Source organism: Lampetra fluviatilis, chromosome 21 (assembly GCF_964198595.1).
Source record: "Lampetra fluviatilis chromosome 21, kcLamFluv1.1, whole genome shotgun sequence".
Taxonomy (NCBI): Eukaryota; Metazoa; Chordata; class Hyperoartia; order Petromyzontiformes; family Petromyzontidae; genus Lampetra; species Lampetra fluviatilis.
In genome coordinates, this window is record NC_136295.1 from 9,285,465 (window position 1) to 9,305,630 (window position 20,166).

The window sequence follows — 20,166 nt, forward strand, 5'->3', positions numbered from 1 at the left end:
TCGGAGGCGTATCGGGTAGCGGCGAACATTGACGATTGTCCTGTGATGATGCGTCCTGATGAGGACGAATCTGCTCTAGGTTGGTGTCTTTGCTTCACCGCTGCCTGTTGTTGGGACGGTCACACTTCTCAACTGTTTGGGATCCGTGGTGCAAATGGCCTAATGTCCGCACATTCAGCTCTTTCGAGCTGGTGGTCTGGAGAGCTCATTGTCCATTCTTCAGAGCAATTCTGAGGAATGCGCCATTGTTCAAAAAATTGCCTGCTATATTATCCTGTTGTAAGGCACTGTTAATGCCGAATGTTTTGAGTTTATTTTCCATATGTACCTCTTTTTTACTACATGTCTGGCCAGAGTATTTATATCCCATCCAGCTGCTTACAGACCCAACTTCGTCTTTACCTGGGTCACTGTATACAATTTGGAGGACAATTCAACGTAGAGACGGTGGCTCTTAGGCTAAAAATGCGTGTATGCAACAGGGCCTTGCGTCTTGTTTAGTACTATGGGAAGGGTGCATGAGTTTTTAAAAAGCGCTTGTCAAAAATCGCGAGCAAGGCACTGTGATTTAGAAACTCATGGGTTTTCTTTACGAGCACCGCCCGCACATTTGCGATGCACGAACCGCACCTCCGATCAGCACGGTTGGCTACGTACGGCGCAAAAGAAGTTCAGCATACATACATACGAACCGGGCTCAACCCTATGGGATGCGTGTGATGTCATCACGCAGATGTGCGTGGTGACGCACATCTGCCAGAAAGGCAGGCAGCCAGCCAGCAAAACGTTGTTCTAATATACAGTCGTTTAAAAAAGGAATACGTTTTGATTCTTAAAAAACGGTCTCACACTTGGGGGAGAAAAACAACATTATTATTATCTGCTCTTACACCTCTGCCTGACTGCGCAATACATCAATCACAACCGTAGTCTCCCTTCAATGGAGGAATAACAAAACTACACGAAGTCTCCACTGAAGTTGCTGTCGTCGTGGCGAGCAGGCCTCGGGCATTGGCATTTAGCTCCTGGACGAATGGTGCCATTGTGAACTGCATTGTCAGTTCAGAGGGTTACGGCAATCGGTCAGATGGGGCCCCAAATGCTGTTCAAAACACATCTCACGGCGGTTGTCAAGGAGAGCATCAACTCGTAGCTTTGGCCACGGGGGGGGGGGGGGGGGGGGAGATACCCCCTGGCCCCACGCCAGAGGTCGCAAACGGGTTTTGATTCCTTACCCGTACCCGGCCGCACCAGGGTCGCAAACGGGTACCCATACCCGGCCGTACCCGTACCCTATCTGTACCCGGTCGGGTGATTGCGACCTCTGGGATGAAGCCATGTTGCAGGCGCGGGTGGGTTGATTCTAGGAACTTGAATTGTGAGAAGAGACAAGACGTTGGGAAACGAGTGACAAACGGCGACTCACCAGTGACTCACGGCCTACCCGTACCCGACCGCACCAGGGTCGCAAAACGGGTACCCGTACCCGTACCCGGCCGGGTACGGGTAGCAGGGTATCGGGTAGGGTACGGGTATCGGGTACCCGGTTGCGACCTCTGCCCCACGCTAGTTACGCTGCTGGTGCAGATGGAGGACAGGATTAAAGGGCTTGCAGAAAGTGGGCAGGCTCTCAGTTGTGGTAGCGTATGGTGTGAGCTCTGTCTGCGACGACGCGCGTTGACCTCTGTGGGTTTTGTTATGGGCACGACCTCTACGTTTAAGCACAGGCGACAACTTCTCGGTTCTTTCGGTAAAGTCACGTAGAAGGGAAATAATAAAGTAATAAAAATTTAACATAATAACATACAATTCTCACGACGTTTTGGCTACAACGCAAGCAGCCGTCCTCAGGTGAAGAACAGGTCTGTCGGAAAGACAGTGTCTATTCAAACGCTGTCTTATTTTATTATGTTTTCTTTTTATTATTTTATTATTTCCCTTCTACGTGACTTTACCGAAAGAACCAAGAAGATGAATCCCTGTAGTCACGAAAGCTTTAAATCGAAATTTCACAGGCGACAAGAATTGTTTTTAAACATTCTAGATGTATAGCGTACTTTCCGATTGAAGGCAGACTCCACATTCGTCCGTTTTTGATGTGCAGTTTTACGTTTGAGGTCATTTTGAACCATCACATATATATAAGTAGGGTTTACGTGATAGATAGATGTTAGTGCGTGTTTCTTTTTTTCCAGAATCTTAAGAATGACATTGTTAAGAAATTCTTGTGCCAGGAATAATTAATTCCTAGACTAAATGGGAGCAGCGCTGCTGGCTATAGTGTGCCTGCGTGATCAATAGGTTGGGTCGGATGCTGATTTTCCATTTTTAAATCTTTTGACATGGACATTAGCGCACCAGATAGAGGTGAGAGTAGAAGGGAGCGCTCGCGTTTAATATCTCTTTGTACTGTGCACCGCTGTTATATTATGCTGTTATATTATGGAGGAGTCTTTGTGTGGCTACGGAGGGTTGCATTATATTATCATATGCTGGTTTGTTCTCGCCACTCGCACATTTGCACATGGTCGCTGGCTGTAAAACGGACGAGGTGGCTCAATGGTAGAGCAAGTGGCACGTGAGATCAAATCCTGGTTGGGGGCTGACTCATCCCATCATCCCTCTGGAGTATATAAAATAAGTACCAATTGCTCAAAAAGTCTACAGTGGGTTGTATTGTGTATTAATTCGCCCACACCATCGGAATGTGGAATTTCCACCACTTTCTCAATTGAACAAGAAATCATTTCGACTTTTTTTTGTACTTGACCCATGCAGACTTGCAAACTTTTACTCCACTTATGCCTTGAACAACAAAAACAAACGCATTTTATTCCCAATGGCGGAGGTACGATTTTACATTTGCGCAATATTTATAATATTACTTTGCAAGCTTTTCTAAAAGTATTGTTTCGGTCTATATCCAGTGTTGGTGCTTAGTGTTCATAACAGGATCTCAGGTGACGCTGCTGCGTAGGTTTTTGTTGGGCGTGGCGTTGTGGTGCTCTCCGATGTGTTATCCGGTTGAACCGCGTGTCGTTTGGCACCGATGTCCGACGTTTCGCTCCCTGCTCGTGGAGCTCTGAATGATTCAGAATTCGTTCCGTTGAAAAATGTAACTCGGCGCAGCTTTTTTTTTAATATATCGGTGCATTGCTTTGTGGTGCACCTTGACGTTGCTAAAAGTATCGCGACACGGTTTGTTAGGTTAGGCGGAATGAAAACGGTGGTTCATTTTCAGATGTTTGTATGTACGTATGTTGAACTTCTTTCGCACCATACGTAGACAACCGTGCTAATCAGAGGTGCGGGGGAACGATATTAAACCAAACACAAAGAGCAGTTCTAAAGAAATTACTTTTTAATTTGGACAGCGAGACATCTTGGAGATTTTTAAGGTGAAATTAAACACGAGGGAGCTCCAGGCTAGGCGTGCTATGAGCATAATCTACATAACTGGGGGGTGGCTATATCTGGTGAAGTAAGTCCCTTTCCATTTCATATTCAATGCTATCCCCCGAAGGCAATGTTTAAAATTTTACCAAAACGAATGTGGCTTTTAATAGTACACAACAGACTAATTACACCACAAAGAGTGGGCATTTAAAAAAAAAATATTATTAATGAGACCTGGACTTAGTTATGCTGCCATAATTGAGGACTGGTGGGATAAAAAAATAATATTCCTATGGGCTGTTAGAGAAAGCATCGCTCATCTCTGGGGAACAGTTTATATTAATTATGAAAAAGTACACATTTACGCAATTCTATTAACATACAGCACTGATTTAAATCATCACACAAGTCAGAGGAATCCCCTTGGCCAGGATCTGTATCCACACTCAGCGAATTGAAGTGCACGACATTTGAGGGTGTCCTTACCTGTCAACGGTATCTACGCTTGCAGGGGGAGTCTTTCGTGTGGTTAAGGTGTGCCCCTGAGAGATGCACGGGCATGGTCGTCTCATCGATGCTCGTATGGGCATTGCAATCCCCAGTTTTTAATTAATTCAGTGATAAATGTTTGTTATGGTGACAGATTCAAGGGAGACTCTGAGCTCCGTCGCTCGGGCCGTACCTTGCCAAAAAAACACCCCTCGTTACGCGGCGTTCTGTTTAGTCAATTACTCCCACCCGTCTCGCTTAATAGACTTTTTGTTGTTGCAATGTACCCAAGTGGAAGTGTTGATTACAAACGTTAAAGGGACGTACCATTTATACACGAGAATTGGCGCCTCACCTCGAGACTGAATCAAATTACCTTTTCACTTTCATTTCCTTCACTATCTTAACACATTCATTACTCTAGGTCTAATGTTCAAATTCTCACGGCAATATCTCACTCGAATGCTTGTTAAACTGACCTGCGAACAGTTCTAAGCATTCAATAATCCTGCAGGCTAAGTTGTTCTCGACAAGTCCCAAAATGACCATTAAGTCGATTTGCACAACACCATCTCATTGGAATGCACAGACACGTCCACCGGTGTGCTGTGTTCACTTTCAAATATCCCATAATGCATTATTTACTACCCTTCTATCTGGCAACAAAACTGGTGTCAGTTTTGTTGCCAGATAGAAGGGTAAAAAACCAATTAGCATATTTTTTGACTGGCAAATGAGGTTCCAATGGTGTAAATGCTTACCATGAGCTCTCATACTCTGATGGTGCATTGTCTTTGAGTTGTGCGCCTTTTGGCGTCATCTGGTCCAACCCATGTGAGACTAGGCTCTAAGGAAAGCTGTCTCGGGTGTGGACCAATCAACTTCAAGGACAGTGCATACGTTATCAGAGTTATGTTTTTTGTTTGCATTATGGCTGCAGGTATTGTGGTCTATGCAAACATGACTCCTTGTAAAAAAGGTGTCAGTTTTGTTGCCAGATAGAAGGGTAAAAAACCAATTATCAACCAGAAGACACTGTTTTTGTCAGATTAAGGGGAATTGTGAGAAAATATAGAAGCCACGGAGTTCCTTCAAATTGTGCGCGATGACAAATCAAATTTATCTTCAGCACAAACCAGTCAACTCCGCGAGCTGCTGCGGTTGGAAAACATCACAGTTAAACGTAAACGATTTTTTATTGGCCACAAATGATAGCTCAATTATAAGTGGCTTATCACGTGGAAATGTATAGCAGAAAAATACTCTAAACGCATGTTTCACAATGTGGAGGGAAAAACTGGAGGACCCGGACAAAGAAAACCACGCGACCATGGGGAGAAAATGCAAACTCCAAATATACAGGCGTCAAAGTCGTGATCGAACCCACGACCTGCTGCATATCAGGCGAGATAGTTAATATGACGCCACCGTGGCAATCGTTGTTCTCTCAAAACCGTGTTTTCCTTTCAAATTCTGCCTCCGGATACTGCTGTTGATTTATTGGTGCTCCTTAGAAACCTTATAAATATCTGTAGAGGCATGTGTCGCTTAACGAGCGAGATAACGTTCTGCGAAAATGTGCTCGGTAAGCGACAACTCGTTCAACGATCGTCGTTTTCACATTTACTCACTCCACCCATATCAGATGCCGAGTCAACGTTTCAGCCCCAAGATGTTCTGCTTTTGAGAAAAAAAAATTTCTTACGTGAGAAATACTGATTATTATTTTAAATGAAAGTAATAACACATCAAATGTAACACTTACCACACGTGGAGAACCTACAGCAGGGCTTACGGGTGCCCATCCTCAGCGTCTGAAATTAATTAGCGCCGCCACCCTCCGTCATACACACACCCCTTCATCACCCACCCAGTAATAGTGCCACCACGTGACCCCCTCCTGCACATTACAAACACAAACACAGGTGAGCTGGTAGACAAACAGCTTCCGGACATATTTGATCGCCCGGTCTCCGCTCGCTGTACGAGCAATTTGCTCGTTTTGCGAACAAATTGGTAAAAAATTCTCGTTTTTTTTATTCTCGTGGAAAGAACGTTCGTTGAGCAAGCAACGCCCGTATTAGCTTGTGCATGGAAAAAACCCGCATATTCAACCTGCAGTGTGGAGTTATATCTGCGCTATCTCCAAGATTAAAGAATGATATGTATAAGGCTAATGCAGGCAAACACCTCTTATCTGCAGCCCTATTACCCCAAAACATTTTATAGCAACGTAAAATTCTGCTTACGGTAATTAGAAGCCTCGTGTTTATGGACCAGTTAAACACTGCAACGGCTTTATATATTACCGGGTGTAATTATACTGAAAAAAGAATCTAATCAAATTAAAAGTTTTATTTTTTAATGGTCTTAACCTAAACGTAAAATATCCTACTTATATATTGTCACGGGCGAGAAACGTAAGATTCCGTTGTGGTGGCTAAAGGGAGGCGAGCCGTTTGTCAGCTGATTGGAGGCAAGGCAGTTTGGGGTTTGAAAGAGGTGGAGGGATTTGGCAAGGTGATGCAGGGCACACTGAGCTGTCAGCGTGATGGACGCATTATGCAGACTGCTAAGTTTATGCCAATGCCACCACCACTGCAGACACTTTCACCACGTTTGCTTACATTTGATATCTCGATGTTGTATTTAAACGTTATTGCAAGCGTAATCTTTGCCAACATCGTCGGTTGCCTGTCACTGTCATCAACTAAGCGTGACCAATATATCAACTAAGCCTCCATCATTTAGCTTCTTTCATAATTTTGTGGTCACAATTGGCATTGTTTTTCAAGCATAATTGTATTTATTGGAGTGAATATAGTCATTTCTCTTGGCTCTAGTGGCTGCTGTGGGTCACAAGGGACAATTACACACATATACTGTAAATACAGCCCTCTTTTTTAGTCAATCCTCTGTTGGACGAAGACCCCGCCCATGCTGAGTCAATAACGGGGATTGTTTGACTATACTTCACCACGCTGGTCGCAGTGCGGGTTGGCGAAGTTGAGTGGTTTAGATGTCACCCACCTGCTGATGTTAGCCATTGCTGGGAAATGAATTCGGGTCGTCTGGTGTCAACCACGGTGCCACTGCTTCTCACCCCTCGTATTAATTGAAAGCAATCTCAGAAAATCGAGCGCTTGCCACGCGGTAAAGCCCAATATCAGAGCTCACTACCTGATGAAGCGCAAAGCAATTTGAGTAAAAACGTCGTGATCGCGTGTCGATGTCACATTCAAGTTCAAATTCATTTATTAGGTATAGCCCTGTGAGCCATTCGGCTCTTGAATCGGGTGCAACCGCAACAAACAAAAAACAAGAACAAAAAACATCTTAAAGTGACTATGTGACTAAGTGCAAACAGAAAATCCAAGAAAAGACAGCAAAATATTGCAGAAAAAAAATCACCGTACACCAACGCTGTGTGCAAAAATCCCAGTGGGATGCAAGTCAAACAACCAACAACAACCACAAGACAACTTAGATTAAGACCATCAGTCTAACTCTGTGCTGCAACAAACAAACATGGCCAAACCAATACACTTTTCGAAATCACCAAAATAAAGCCATGAACGATGCTAAACCATTGGCGAGGAGGAGCTTTGTTGGTCACAATTTGACTGATACGTTGGTGCGTGTCGGCAATATCTTTGTCGAGGTGACAGGCTCGTCAGGTGGCAGAGGGATATTGACAAGAATAGTCACGTGAGACCGCCACGTCGCCCAACGCACAAAAACAAATATGGACGTATACATTTCGATTTAAAGCTTTCGTGACTGCAGGGATTCATCTTCTTGGTTCTTTCGGTAAAGTCACGTAGAATGGAAGTAATAAAAAAATAAAAAACAATTCTCACGACGTTTCGGCCACAACGCAAGCAGCCGTCCTCAGGTGGAGAGCAGGTCTGTCGAGTAGACAGAGTCTGAATGACACACTCCAGGCTTGGAGCGACTATTTAAGCTGGGATGGAGGGGGGAAGGGCGCCTTGACGTGTATCTGTTTTCGTCGAAAACATCTTTCATAGTTACCTCGACAACCTTTATTTTTTTTTTATCAAAAGCCTTCCTTCACAAAACCCATTCCATCAACAGTGTAGTCTATTCTAGATTTGAAGCTTTTGTTACTTCGGTAAAGTCACGTAGGTAAAAAAATGAAATTAAAATTAATAAAAATAAAATAATAAAAAATCACGACGTTTCGGAGGCAACACAAGTTTTCGTCATCACCGTCACAGCAAGATTTGCTGTATCAAGTTGTGTGGTCTATGCTGGCTTTCATTTATATTAAGTTCGCTTGCTTGCTTGCGTGCTTGCGTGCTTGCTTACGACCGTGCAAATCTTTCGGTCGTTTTTTAACCCACTTCCCGTGATCCAATCGAGCTGACATTTTCCACACAGACTCGTTGTGCGTGACAATTTATTTTCGTAAAACATTTTTTCCAAAATTTTACACTGTTTAAGGAATTTTTTTAAAATATTTATATACCAATTGCTTAATGCTGGCAGACAATCATCTGACCCATAGGTGGCAGCCATCTCAAGCCAGAGGACGAGAGGACTCTAGCCGCCACGCATATAAAGGATTTAGAGTGAAAAACTTTGTTTTTACGGGTTAATTTTTTTTCATTTCAATCCGCCCCTTCTAATTGACTAATGTGACCTTGGCACATTCTCCTGCTTGGCATTCTGGGGACATGAGCAATGGAGTGAACTCAATTTATCTGGATTATTATGCTAAGTGGTACCTCCTCGAACCTAATATGGAGCCCATTGTTTGGAATATGGACCTGCCATTTCACCTTTAAGAATCAAATGAATGGATTCTGAACTTATACGAAATTAAAATGCGCAGACATTCCCAGTGTATGCATTGTTCCTTTAATGCAAGTAATTGATTAAATATTCTGAGTTCGTTTCTTAAACCAATTCACACCCACTAACCCCAAACCATGTGTCCACTCCTAATGTCCATCCAGTTAAACTTAAACAATGGCATTCCATGGAGTTTTCTATAATTAATAAATCACTCTCTTTCCCCCCTGGTGCTTAAGCACGTGAAAATACAAATTACGTGAATATATGTCTGAGAATCCCGGTTTACATCAGATGTCTGCTTTTTTGTGCAGCCTTGACAAAGTCAGAAGGATGGTTATGTCTCAGTTGGACTTCAAGATCGGCAGACGTTTCAAACCAAGTTGTGATTTCAGAACGTTCCGTCGTTTTTTAAAATATCTAGTGGTCCACGGTATTCGATGTTGCTGCTTCCTCTACGAGCTACAAATACTGCCATCATCATCAGCCACTGCATATCTGCTGCTAGATGAAGGCACCCCGATGCTGTCAACGTCCCTCATGGCCTTGTGATGCCACAATCTATCTCAGTTCTTCACAAAAGCTAATCCCATTGATCCACATCCATGGTGACCATCATCTCTGGTGCATTTTCTCCTTTGGATACCATTCCTTAACCAGTCTGGTCTATCAGCCATCACGCCTTCAAGCAATACATTTTGACAAAGCCCACTTATTTTCTTTATATGTTAATACGTGTTTGTTCTCTGTTCGTTGTGTTCCACTCTTTGCCTCTCAGTGTGTTTCCAAGCATGAATATCTCCATGTTCCTCTGGACACTTTTCAGTTTTCCCCCCTCCATTTTATTTGCCAAAGTCTTTGTTTCTGTACCCATATGTTGTAGAAGCAGGGCTTAATTTCAACCGGAGCTTTCTGGGGCTGAGCTACAGAAAATATTTCCCTGCCCCCCCCCCTTTTCCCTCCAGTTGTTGGGGTGCCCTGCAAAATATTCTATGAGAAATTAAGCCCTGCATCGAAGGTGATAATCACTCTTTTAAAAAGCTATTCCTCAGGCACACTTGCATGTTGCCTTTCATTATCACATTCAGTTAAAAAACTGCACTCCACCTTGCACTTGTTCGCCTAATGATTTGAGCAATTTGATCCTGATAGGCTCTGACTAATTGGCTTAGGAATGTATATTCTTGTTGTGTTTTAAACATGTGTCGCTTGATCCAAAATTAATCATATATCTTTGTTTGCCAAACTAAGTTCTCAAATTTCCCGGAGGTGCCCCAGGTAGCGTTTCTTATTTCACAAGTGGTAGACATTTGATAGTAAATTCATTCCATGAGGTATTTATTTTGCAAGTTGCCTCTTTTTTTGTGAGACGTCACACGATGTTGTGCACTTCTTGTGGCGTGTGGTCGGAATATTTTATACAAAACAGACACACGAAGGAAGATGACTGATGCGCGGTGAAATGACCCTGGCTCCGAGGGGAAAAATAAAAATGACGTTGAAAATATAAATGTCAGGCCACACTGAGCTGGCACCGCTGAGATGCTGAGTTTGGATCCAAAAGTTATTCTTCTGACAACACTGGCAGCCCTGTCTCTCGTTATTACATACAATTTCCGAAAGGTACTTCTACATTATTTCAAGAGCACCTTGATTCAAACCAAGTTATCGATTTGACAAGTTGATGGTCTCGGCCAGGTCATCAAGGACTGCACAACAAGAACAAAAACGCCGTAAAAATTTTTTTTTTTGCATTAAATTTTCATCAATTGTAGCTCTGGGAATTGTCATGCTAATGTAATGCGGGCGTAAGCGACCTTCCGGATGTGACGTCACGGGGGGTGGAGTCATGTGACGTGGGTGGAAGGTTCGGGTCCTTAAGCGGGTAAACCGGAAGGGGAAGGCAGTCGGGGTGTGAGCGGAAAAGAGTGAGGCCACGCGGGCGAGTGTGGAGAGGGGGGGGCGCCGACGGCCATCGGGAGCCAACCCCGAAGATAAGAGGAAGCTGCGGAGTGGTGTGCAGCTGCAGAGGAGACAGCCAGAAGGGCTGCGTGTTAGAGGCAGCGGTGTGGCTGCCAGGAGGAGCTGCGGAGAGAGAGAGAGGGCTGCGTGTTAGAGGCAGCGGTGTGGCTGCCAGGAGGAGCTGCGGAGAGAGAGAGAGACAGCAAGAGGCTGTCAGAGCTGCGGAGGGAGAGGAGTTGCAGCGAGTACAGCCAAGGGGGGCTGTGTGAGAGAAACAGCAGCGGAGCTGCTGTTGTGGATCGGGCCGACATTGGAGTCAGCACCCTGGAGAAGCTACAGAGTAAAGACAGCCGTGTGGGTGTACAGCACGAACCGAATAAAGGACACTGAGCCAGACATCGTGGTCCAGTCGTTTATTACACTGGTGTCGGAAGTGCAACGGCATGTCGAAACAAGTGAGGAAGAAAGTTAATCCGGCGCCTGCATCGGCTTCTTCGTCCGACGACGACGAACTCTCTCCAACCACGGATTCTGTTGGGGTGGTGGAGGAGAGCCCGGCTGAGGCGACCACGGGAACGGGAGTGGAGGATGTTGGCGCGGTGGCGGGTCCGTCGACATCATCAGACGCGGATCAACGATGGCAAGCGATGGCGGTACAACTGGAGGCACTTAAGGACGTCCTGGCGCATCTATGCCATCTCGTCGCGCCAGGGACGATGGATGATGCAATTGGTGCTCCGCGGGCCGCCACGTTGCCTGTCCTGCCGCCGCCATTGCCCACGCGGCAAGAGGCCGCCATTTTGCGCGCTCCGTGGCGCCAAACCGCCATCTTGGCCACGCCGCGGGCCGACGCCATTTTGAATTTGCCATCACAACCACCACCATTGGAAGACGGCGGGAAGAGGAGTCGGAGTCGCCACCTTACAACGGTTAAAGAACTTTCCGTCGGTGGGGACTGGAGCGCGTTCGCCTGCCGCTTCTTGGCGGCGGTACGCACAGCAAGATGGACCGATGCGGAGGCTTTGGAGGTGTTGCCGACTCTCCTGGACGACGAATCTGTCCGATTCTTCCGTTCCATAACGACCGATAAGAAGGCAACTTTACGTGGTGTTTTTCAAGAAATGGCCGATGCTTATGAGCCACCAGATGATGCGCATCGGCGATTCGCTCAACGACAACGAGCACCAGAGGAGTCGCCCGTGGCGTTCAGGGGTGCGGTGCTGGAGCTGGCCATGGCAGCTTATCCTGAGACGCCACAGGACCTGCTCGAGCCTCTCATATTAGGGAAAATGTTGGAGCTGTCTCGGGATCTGGGGATCCCCATGCCTGTGTGTGGGCATGAGAAGCTAACTTCCCGGACGGCTGCTAAGTGTCTCGATGCGCAATTCAACCTCCGTCGCTGGAAACAAGTGACGGCGTGGACGGGGGGGCCCGTCAAAGAAGGGGATGCGCTGGGTTGGAACCCTGCGCAGGCTGTCTATGTTCCGGATGACCGGGGCCCTCAACAACTGACGGCCGCCTCCGCTCCATGGACGGGACGCGGCGGGCCGAGACCGCGCGCGGCGCTACCAGAACGGGGCCGTCAGGAGGCGAGGCCTGTGCTTCGGCGCAACGACGCCGAATGTTTCCGCTGCGGGCGTAGGGGCCACTACGCCAGAGACTGCTGGGCCCGCTTCCCGGCTCCGCCGCAGCAGGAGGCCTCGGCACCGGTCAAGTCGGCTAAAGATCCTCCGAAACAGGCATGTCGGCACGCACCAGACACTCGGCAAGGCTTTACACCTCACCCATCACCGTCGTTGCGCCATCCTAACGTTGTGGTTAAAGCATGCCCTTCGACGGGGCCTTGTCGCTCGGTCACGCAATGGCGCAAGTTGGCACGGAGAGTCGTCGCGGCCGCTACGGGCTCGTCCACTGTACCGGGGTCTATACAAGGGGTGGACGTACGCATTTTGGTCGACTCCGGCGCGTCTGCGGCTATTATTTCGGATGTCATTTTTCATCTGTTGGGCATCCCGCCGGGGGCTGTGCGTCCGGTTTATGGGTCGTGCGTCGCTGCGAACGGGGGTAGCATGGGTATCATGGGTCAGGTGGATGCTAAGATATCTATTGGGGATGTGTCGGCCTCGGGTGTTGTGTTGATATCGAGATCTTTGGCGGTTCCTTGTTTGTTAGGCACCGATTTTTTGGCTAAGATGCCCATTTTGATCAAAATCAATGAGAATTGTATTGAACTGCCGGGGGGCCGTCAAATCTCGTTTCTGCCGTCGCCCTGGGGGCGACCTGCTTCGGCCGTACAAGTGCAGGCGCTGTCCGTCGCATCTGTGGACATCCCACCTGGTACACAGATGCTTATACCCTTGCGGTATCGGAAGCCCCTGCCTGATCGGCTAGGAGCAGTAGGGGTCTTGTTGTCACCGTCCGCCACGATAACAACCGGGTTGGCGTTAGTGGGGGCACAGACCATCGTCCGGCCGGATCAATTACCGTTTTTACAGGTGCTTAATGCGGGGGGAGAAAATGTCCGTGTCCCGGCCGGTACGGTTGTGGCACATGCCACTACGGCGTTTGCGACCCATGATTGTCCACATAGCCGGGGAGTTGTTGCTGGGGTTTCCGAGCCAAGGAGTTCGGATGATCGTTGGGTTGCTCATTTATGTGACGAAAATTCTTCCCTGTCCATGGAGCAACGTGGTGCGCTGCGTAAATTGTTGTTGACATATTCCGATGTGTTCAGCTCCGATGATTTGGATTTGGGCCGCACTTCGTTGCTTTACCATCACATTGAGACGGGCGATGCTGCCCCTATTCGATTAAATTCGCATCGGATGAGTCCTGCGGAGCGAGAACACGTACGGGGGGCAGTGGAAGACATGTTGGCTGCGGACATTATATCGCCATCTAACAGCCCATGGGGCGCTCCAGTCGTCTTGGTTAAGAAGAAGGATGGCAAATTGCGATTTTGTGTTGATTTCCGCAAATTGAATAAGATATCGGTGGCAGACGCGTACCCCCTGCCGCGTATGGATGACTCCCTCGACGCATTGTCGGGGGCTAAGTTCTTTTCCACACTGGACCTCTCTTCGGGATTTTGGCAGCTTCCCCTTGACGAGTCCTCACGGGAGAAAACCGCATTCCGTACGCCGCAGGGGTTATTTCAATTCAACTGTCTCCCGATGGGATTGAATGCGGCTCCTGCTACATTTCAAAGATTGATGGAGCTCGTTTTGACGGGGTTGCAGTGGGAGACGTGTCTTATATATTTGGACGATATTATTGTCTTCAGCCGCACATTTGATGAACATTTGACGCGGCTGGAGACAGTGTTCACGAGGATGCGTTCTGCCAAATTGAAATTCAAACCAAAGAAATGTCACCTACTGCAACGGTCCGTCCGCTATTTGGGGCACATTGTGAGTGCCGAGGGAGTGTCCACGGATCCGGAAAAGACGGCGTGCGTCCGGGATTGGCCGACTCCGGCCACCGTGGGGGATGTTCGGCGGTTTTTGGGGTTTGCCTCGTATTACCGAAGATTTGTGCCGGGTTTTGCGACGATTGCGAGGCCCTTGCATCTCCTTACGGGTAAAGGACGGAAGTTTGTTTGGGGACAGCCGGAGGAGGCGGCCTTTCGGAGTCTGCGTGATCTATTGGCCACGGCCCCAACATTGGATTATCCCGATTTCGATCACCCATTCATTCTTGATACGGACGCGAGTGACACAGGTATTGGGGCGGTGTTATCACAGTCTAAAGGGGGTGTAGAGCGTGTCGTGGCGTATGGTAGCCGAGTCTTGTCTCCTGCGGAAACCCGCTACTGTGTCACTCGCAGAGAACTATTGGCGGTTGTTTTTTTCCTACGGCAATTTCGACCATACCTCTACGGTCGTTCTTTTATTGTGCGTACGGATCATGCGGCCTTGCAATATGCCCTTAAAATTGACCAGCCATCCGGACAGTTGGCACGTTGGTTGGACACGCTGCAGGAATTTTCCTTCCAAATTCAACATCGGAAGGGAGTGCGCCATGCGAACGCTGACGCACTTTCCAGATTACCGCGGCGCGCCCCTTGTAAATGTGAGTCGGGGACGCATAGGTGTTCGCCGATTCCAGACCCCCCTCAGCCGCTTACGTTGGCCGTCGAGAAGTCGGACACTCCGATGGAACCGGGACCGGCTGACGGGGTTTTGAATCTGCCGCGGTCTGTCTGGATCCGGGAACAGATGATGGATGAGTCATTGGTGTCCTTGCGGAAGCGGTCTGCTAGGGACAATGGGAGTCCGAGTACGGCTATGGGGCCGCAAACCGCTCTCCGAGATGGTCTGCTTATGTGGCGGGAGGGGTTCCAGGAACGTTGGCGCCTGGTGGTACCAACGTCCTTGCGATTCGAGTTGATTAGAACCCTCCATTGTGACACTCTCTTACATTTAGGGGTGCAGAAGACCATGTTGACGTTGCAACGTCATTATTTTTGGCACGGCATGGCGACAGATGTCGTAGGGCACGTGCGCGCGTGCCCTGCGTGTGCACGACGTAAGCCGCCGAAACATCCTTACGTGCCGCCTCTCCAGTCGATTCAGGTGTCTCGAGTCAATGAATTGGTGGCACTGGACATATTGGGACCTTTTCCACCATCGGCGAGGGGTAATAAATATTTGCTGGTAGGGGTTGAGTACCTCTCCCGTTGGCCGATGGCCTGGCCGTTGCCCGATCAGTCGGCCGCGGCCATTACCGACGCCTTTTTGTTTGGGTATATTATGGATAAGGGGGCGCCTGAGAGACTCCTCACGGACCAGGGCAGGAATTTCTCTTCTAAATTATTGGCGGAAGTGTGCGCGGGCCTTGGGACTAAGAAAGTACGGACATCCCCATACCATCCGCAGACGGATGGTATGGTTGAACGGCTGAACAGGACATTGTCTGCCATGCTTTGCCATACCGTGAGTGAACAACAATCAGATTGGGATCTGCACATCCCCGGGGTGCTTTCGGCGTACAGGATGACGCCTCATGCGGCTACAGGATATTCGCCGTTTTACCTTATGTATGGTCGGGAAAACGTGCCGCCGGTGGATGTGCAATTGGGAACTGGGGTGAAGGGACCTCGTAAACCACTTCCTGAATACATTCAGGACACGGTTCGCCGAGTCACGGAGGCGCGGGAGAATGCCCGCGTGGCTACGGCCAAAGCCCAGGCCCGGAACGAGCGATATGCGCGACGGTCTGAGGGGGAGTGCCCTTGGAAGGTTGGGGACCTAGCCTGGCTTCATTGTCCACAGGTACGTCCGGGGACCTCGCCGAAATTGCACAAACCCTGGCATGGTCCCGTACGCCTCATTGCGGTTCCCAACCCACAGTCAGCACGCGTCCAGATTGGGTCTCGTCGCTGGGTTGTGCATACGTCGCGCTTGAAACCATATGTTGCTCCCTTACATGATGCGTCATCCCCCAATGTTGCCTTGCCGGGGTCTGTTGCTGCTGACTCTCCCCTGCCTGCGTCCATTGATCTTGCTAGAGCGCCTGTCGTACCTGTTCCAGACAGGCCGGCCGTGACATTGCGGGGGACGAGGGGCCCTGCTCGGAGGACGCCTGCCGGGTCTGCGGGACCTTCGAGCCCTGCAGCCCTTCCGACCCAGCTGCGGGCACGGTCACAGGACAAGCCCAAGACTAACTCTTTAGGGACACGGGACGGCGATGGACTTCCAGCTGCGACAGGGGGATTACCCCCTGTCATTCCTCGACTTTCATCGCGTTCCCGTTCTGCGAGTGGGCCGCCGACCGTCCGGGACGGGCCGGCGACCCGCACACGTTCCAAATCGCTTACGTTTCGTTGATTGTTGTTGTCTTGTTATTTTTTCTTACAGTTGTATTTATTGCATGCTTTTTGTACGTTCGTTGATGTTAATTGCGTTGTTGTTGTTGTTCTTGCTGTTACATTGTATGCTTAGTGTCCTTTAGGGGGGGAAGCTCGGTTCGCCGCATTACGATTTGCTATTGGTCAGCCGAGGTCGGCTGGGATTTTTCTACGGGGGAGGGTGGTGTAATGCGGGCGTAAGCGACCTTCCGGATGTGACGTCACGGGGGGTGGAGTCATGTGACGTGGGTGGAAGGTTCGGGTCCTTAAGCGGGTAAACCGGAAGGGGAAGGCAGTCGGGGTGTGAGCGGAAAAGAGTGAGGCCACGCGGGCGAGTGTGGAGAGGGGGGGGCGCCGACGGCCATCGGGAGCCAACCCCGAAGATAAGAGGAAGCTGCGGAGTGGTGTGCAGCTGCAGAGGAGACAGCCAGAAGGGCTGCGTGTTAGAGGCAGCGGTGTGGCTGCCAGGAGGAGCTGCGGAGAGAGAGAGAGAGAGGGCTGCGTGTTAGAGGCAGCGGTGTGGCTGCCAGGAGGAGCTGCGGAGAGAGAGAGAGACAGCAAGAGGCTGTCAGAGCTGCGGAGGGAGAGGAGTTGCAGCGAGTACAGCCAAGGGGGGCTGTGTGAGAGAAACAGCAGCGGAGCTGCTGTTGTGGATCGGGCCGACATTGGAGTCAGCACCCTGGAGAAGCTACAGAGTAAAGACAGCCGTGTGGGTGTACAGCACGAACCGAATAAAGGACACTGAGCCAGACATCGTGGTCCAGTCGTTTATTACACTAACATAAAAAAAATAATCTACGCCTCGAGTTTCCACGAATGGCTGAGTTGTCCTCGGGAAGCCCCAAGGCAGATTCAGATACCATTTCGATGTTAATAATTGTCAAGAGTTGAATATTTCGATCGAAAGCTTTCGTGACTGCAGGGATTCATCTTATTGGTTCTTTCGGTAAAGTCACGTAGAATGGAAATAATAAAATAATAAAAAGAAAACATAATAAAATAAGACAGCGTTTGAATAGACACTGTCTTTCCGACAGACCTGTTCTTCACCTGAGGACGGCTGCTTGCGTTGTAGCCGAAACGTCGTGAGAATTGTATTTTATTATGTTTTATTTTTATTATTTTATTATTTCCATTCCACGTGACTTTACCGAAAGAACCAAGAAGAAGAGTTGAATAGGTCAACGAGGTTCGCGGCGCAGTGGTCAGGCCACACCGCTGCGTTGTAAATAGCACCTGGCCCGAGCATACACAAAGGTCCCACTTGTGTAAGTGGGGCCTTTGTGTATGAGGATCACTGTATAATACAGTAAAATGTGAATATATAGCATCTACACAGAAATGCATCTCAAGACCCTCCACCACAAAACACAAGTAGTTTGCGTGCTATTCTAACCTTTGTTAAAAAATATCTGGACAGTTGAGCAGACATTTTAGAATGAACTGCAGTATCCATTCCGCCTAACTTAACAAGCCTTGCCACATTACTTTTAGAAACGTCAAGATGCATCACACACCAATGCACCTATAAGAAGCTGCGCCTAGTTACATTCTTCCGCTTGCAAAATTATTCAAATTGCTCAGACATTTGCCATGAAAGGTGGTTGTAATTGATACCCGGATTATTTTTCGTGTAGAAAATTACACCCGCAAATTACAAAAATTTAAAGCTACCTATGTTGACATTTTACTCATGGACTTGTGTAAGGATTAATAATAGCATTCATTTTCATTGTTCTGAAAGCGCTCCATGGAAATCTGTCTTCAGGAGTCCTGACGGCTTTGTATGATGCAGGCAGATTGCATAAGGTCCTCTGGTGCAAACCTGGAAATAAGAACTACGCTATGTTTATGTAGAATCATGGTGCAGAGGCCATCAGACAAAAGGTTATAGATTGGGCTATAATCCATTAGACTGAACAGAAACAGGAGCGGTCCGTGGTTCGCACAACTCAACAGGGAGGTGGCTTTTCATTGCAGCTCATGCGCACAGACCATTCCAGTTATTTCGCTGCACTGCGTAAAAATTGTGCAAGTGGTGAGGAGGCTACTTGCTTCGATTAAACTAAAATTATTGCAGAGATCACGCATCTTAAAAACAAATATTCCCACGTACGTGCTTTTATGCCATGCAGAATGGCGAAAGCAATTAAAAGTAATCAATCAGGAATGTTTTCATCGCTCCGTTTGGATATTACTCTTGGAAAATTATGCGGGTGGGAAACATGTTTGATGAGTGCAGTGGGGATTTTTTTTGGGGGGTTTTCGCTGGTCGGTCGTGTTCATTGCTCGTGGCCTCTACAAAAAAAATCAGGGGATGTTAATGTCCTGGTATTGATCGACACATTCCACTGGCCACTCAATGTGCGGCAACGGAGCTTGCAAAGTATTCTGTATGAAACCTCGCTCCGAAAATTCAAGGTGAAGCAGTGTGTCTTGACTTTTGCCGAAACGTTGTTCAACGTTCTCCTATTTTTCTTGTCCGTCCCTCGTGCTATTTGGTCGCAATGTTTTTCTTTTATTTTTGTGACTTAAATCTATCCGAAAATTCAATTTACCACTTCAATGTTAGAATGCAATGCACTACTTTTGTCCCATGATCCCCGCACAAAGCTGTTCATTTGAAAGAAATGTAAAAGTGCGGGAAGGACATGTGACCTTGGTTGTTATGTATGATGCTTGCCATGGACAATCAAGCAATTTTGAAAAAGTAGTCAGTCGTTGAATTGCTTTCTGTATATATATATGAAAAAATGGGGATGTAAAAATATGGTCTGAAAAGTATTTTTTGGTCTTTTCTCCCAATGTAATTTCCAGTGCTCTGCAGTGCAATGCTATGAGACAAAGGATACATTTTGTAAGAGGAATATTAAGATATATATTATATCAACAAAAAGAATCGCTGCCACTGTAATCTTGGCGCCACATTGGAGTGCTGTTTCTCTCTCGTTAAAGGTGGACCCGGTGCAAAAGGCTGTCATCACGCACACGTTTGGAGTACCCATTTTACCTCGCCGGAAACACAGCTACTCCTGCAGCATCTGCCAGACAAGGTTCAACTCGGAGGTGCCTGTTGCATGCAAAAGAGTCACATCACCACTGAAAGCCCCCGGTGGAGGCGCTAGCATTCCCCATAAATGTTTCAAACATTAATGTATTCCATCACGTGAATTGTTGCATAAGGAGGTCACGATTTTGTAGACTGAAATTCTATTTAGGTATTTTGAGGTGGAAGTGCTGTTTTTCTGGTTTGACTGCATGAGTCACAGAGCTGGCCCTTAATTAAGCATATGGCAAATCAGTTGTTGGAATTTCAAGGACATGTGTCTGAGACCGAGGTTAGGAATTTTATGGCAAGACCGGGTAAGAAGCAACGTAGAATTATTGAAGAGAACGTGGCATGTGAGTGTTCTAGATGCGATTGGGCATCAAAGGATGTACTGGGTAGGACAGGATGGAAGATGGCCGGTTCCCAAGGCAGGCACTGGTGTGGTCTCCATGGGTCCGGTAACCATTGGTAACCATTGGTAACCATTGGGCAAACTGAGCTTAATAAATAAGCTTTCACGACCAATGTTATCCACAATGAAGGTTTTTTTAAGACCGAGACAGGAAGAATTATTCACAATTCTGGCTCATCGCCTGATAAAGCACAA

The 20,166-nt window shown here is 47.8% G+C and overlaps 1 protein-coding gene across 1 annotated transcript in view; it reads left to right on the forward strand.

Annotated features, from left to right (window-relative positions):
• Positions 1-20,166, forward strand: part of LOC144938212 (zinc finger protein 385D-like) — a 107,632-nt gene that overhangs the window by 77,038 nt on the left and 10,428 nt on the right. The window contains exon 4 of the mRNA XM_078866028.1: positions 19,466-19,576. Within this exon, the coding sequence (XP_078722154.1) occupies positions 19,466-19,576 (111 nt within the window). The remainder of the gene's footprint in view (positions 1-19,465; positions 19,577-20,166) is intronic.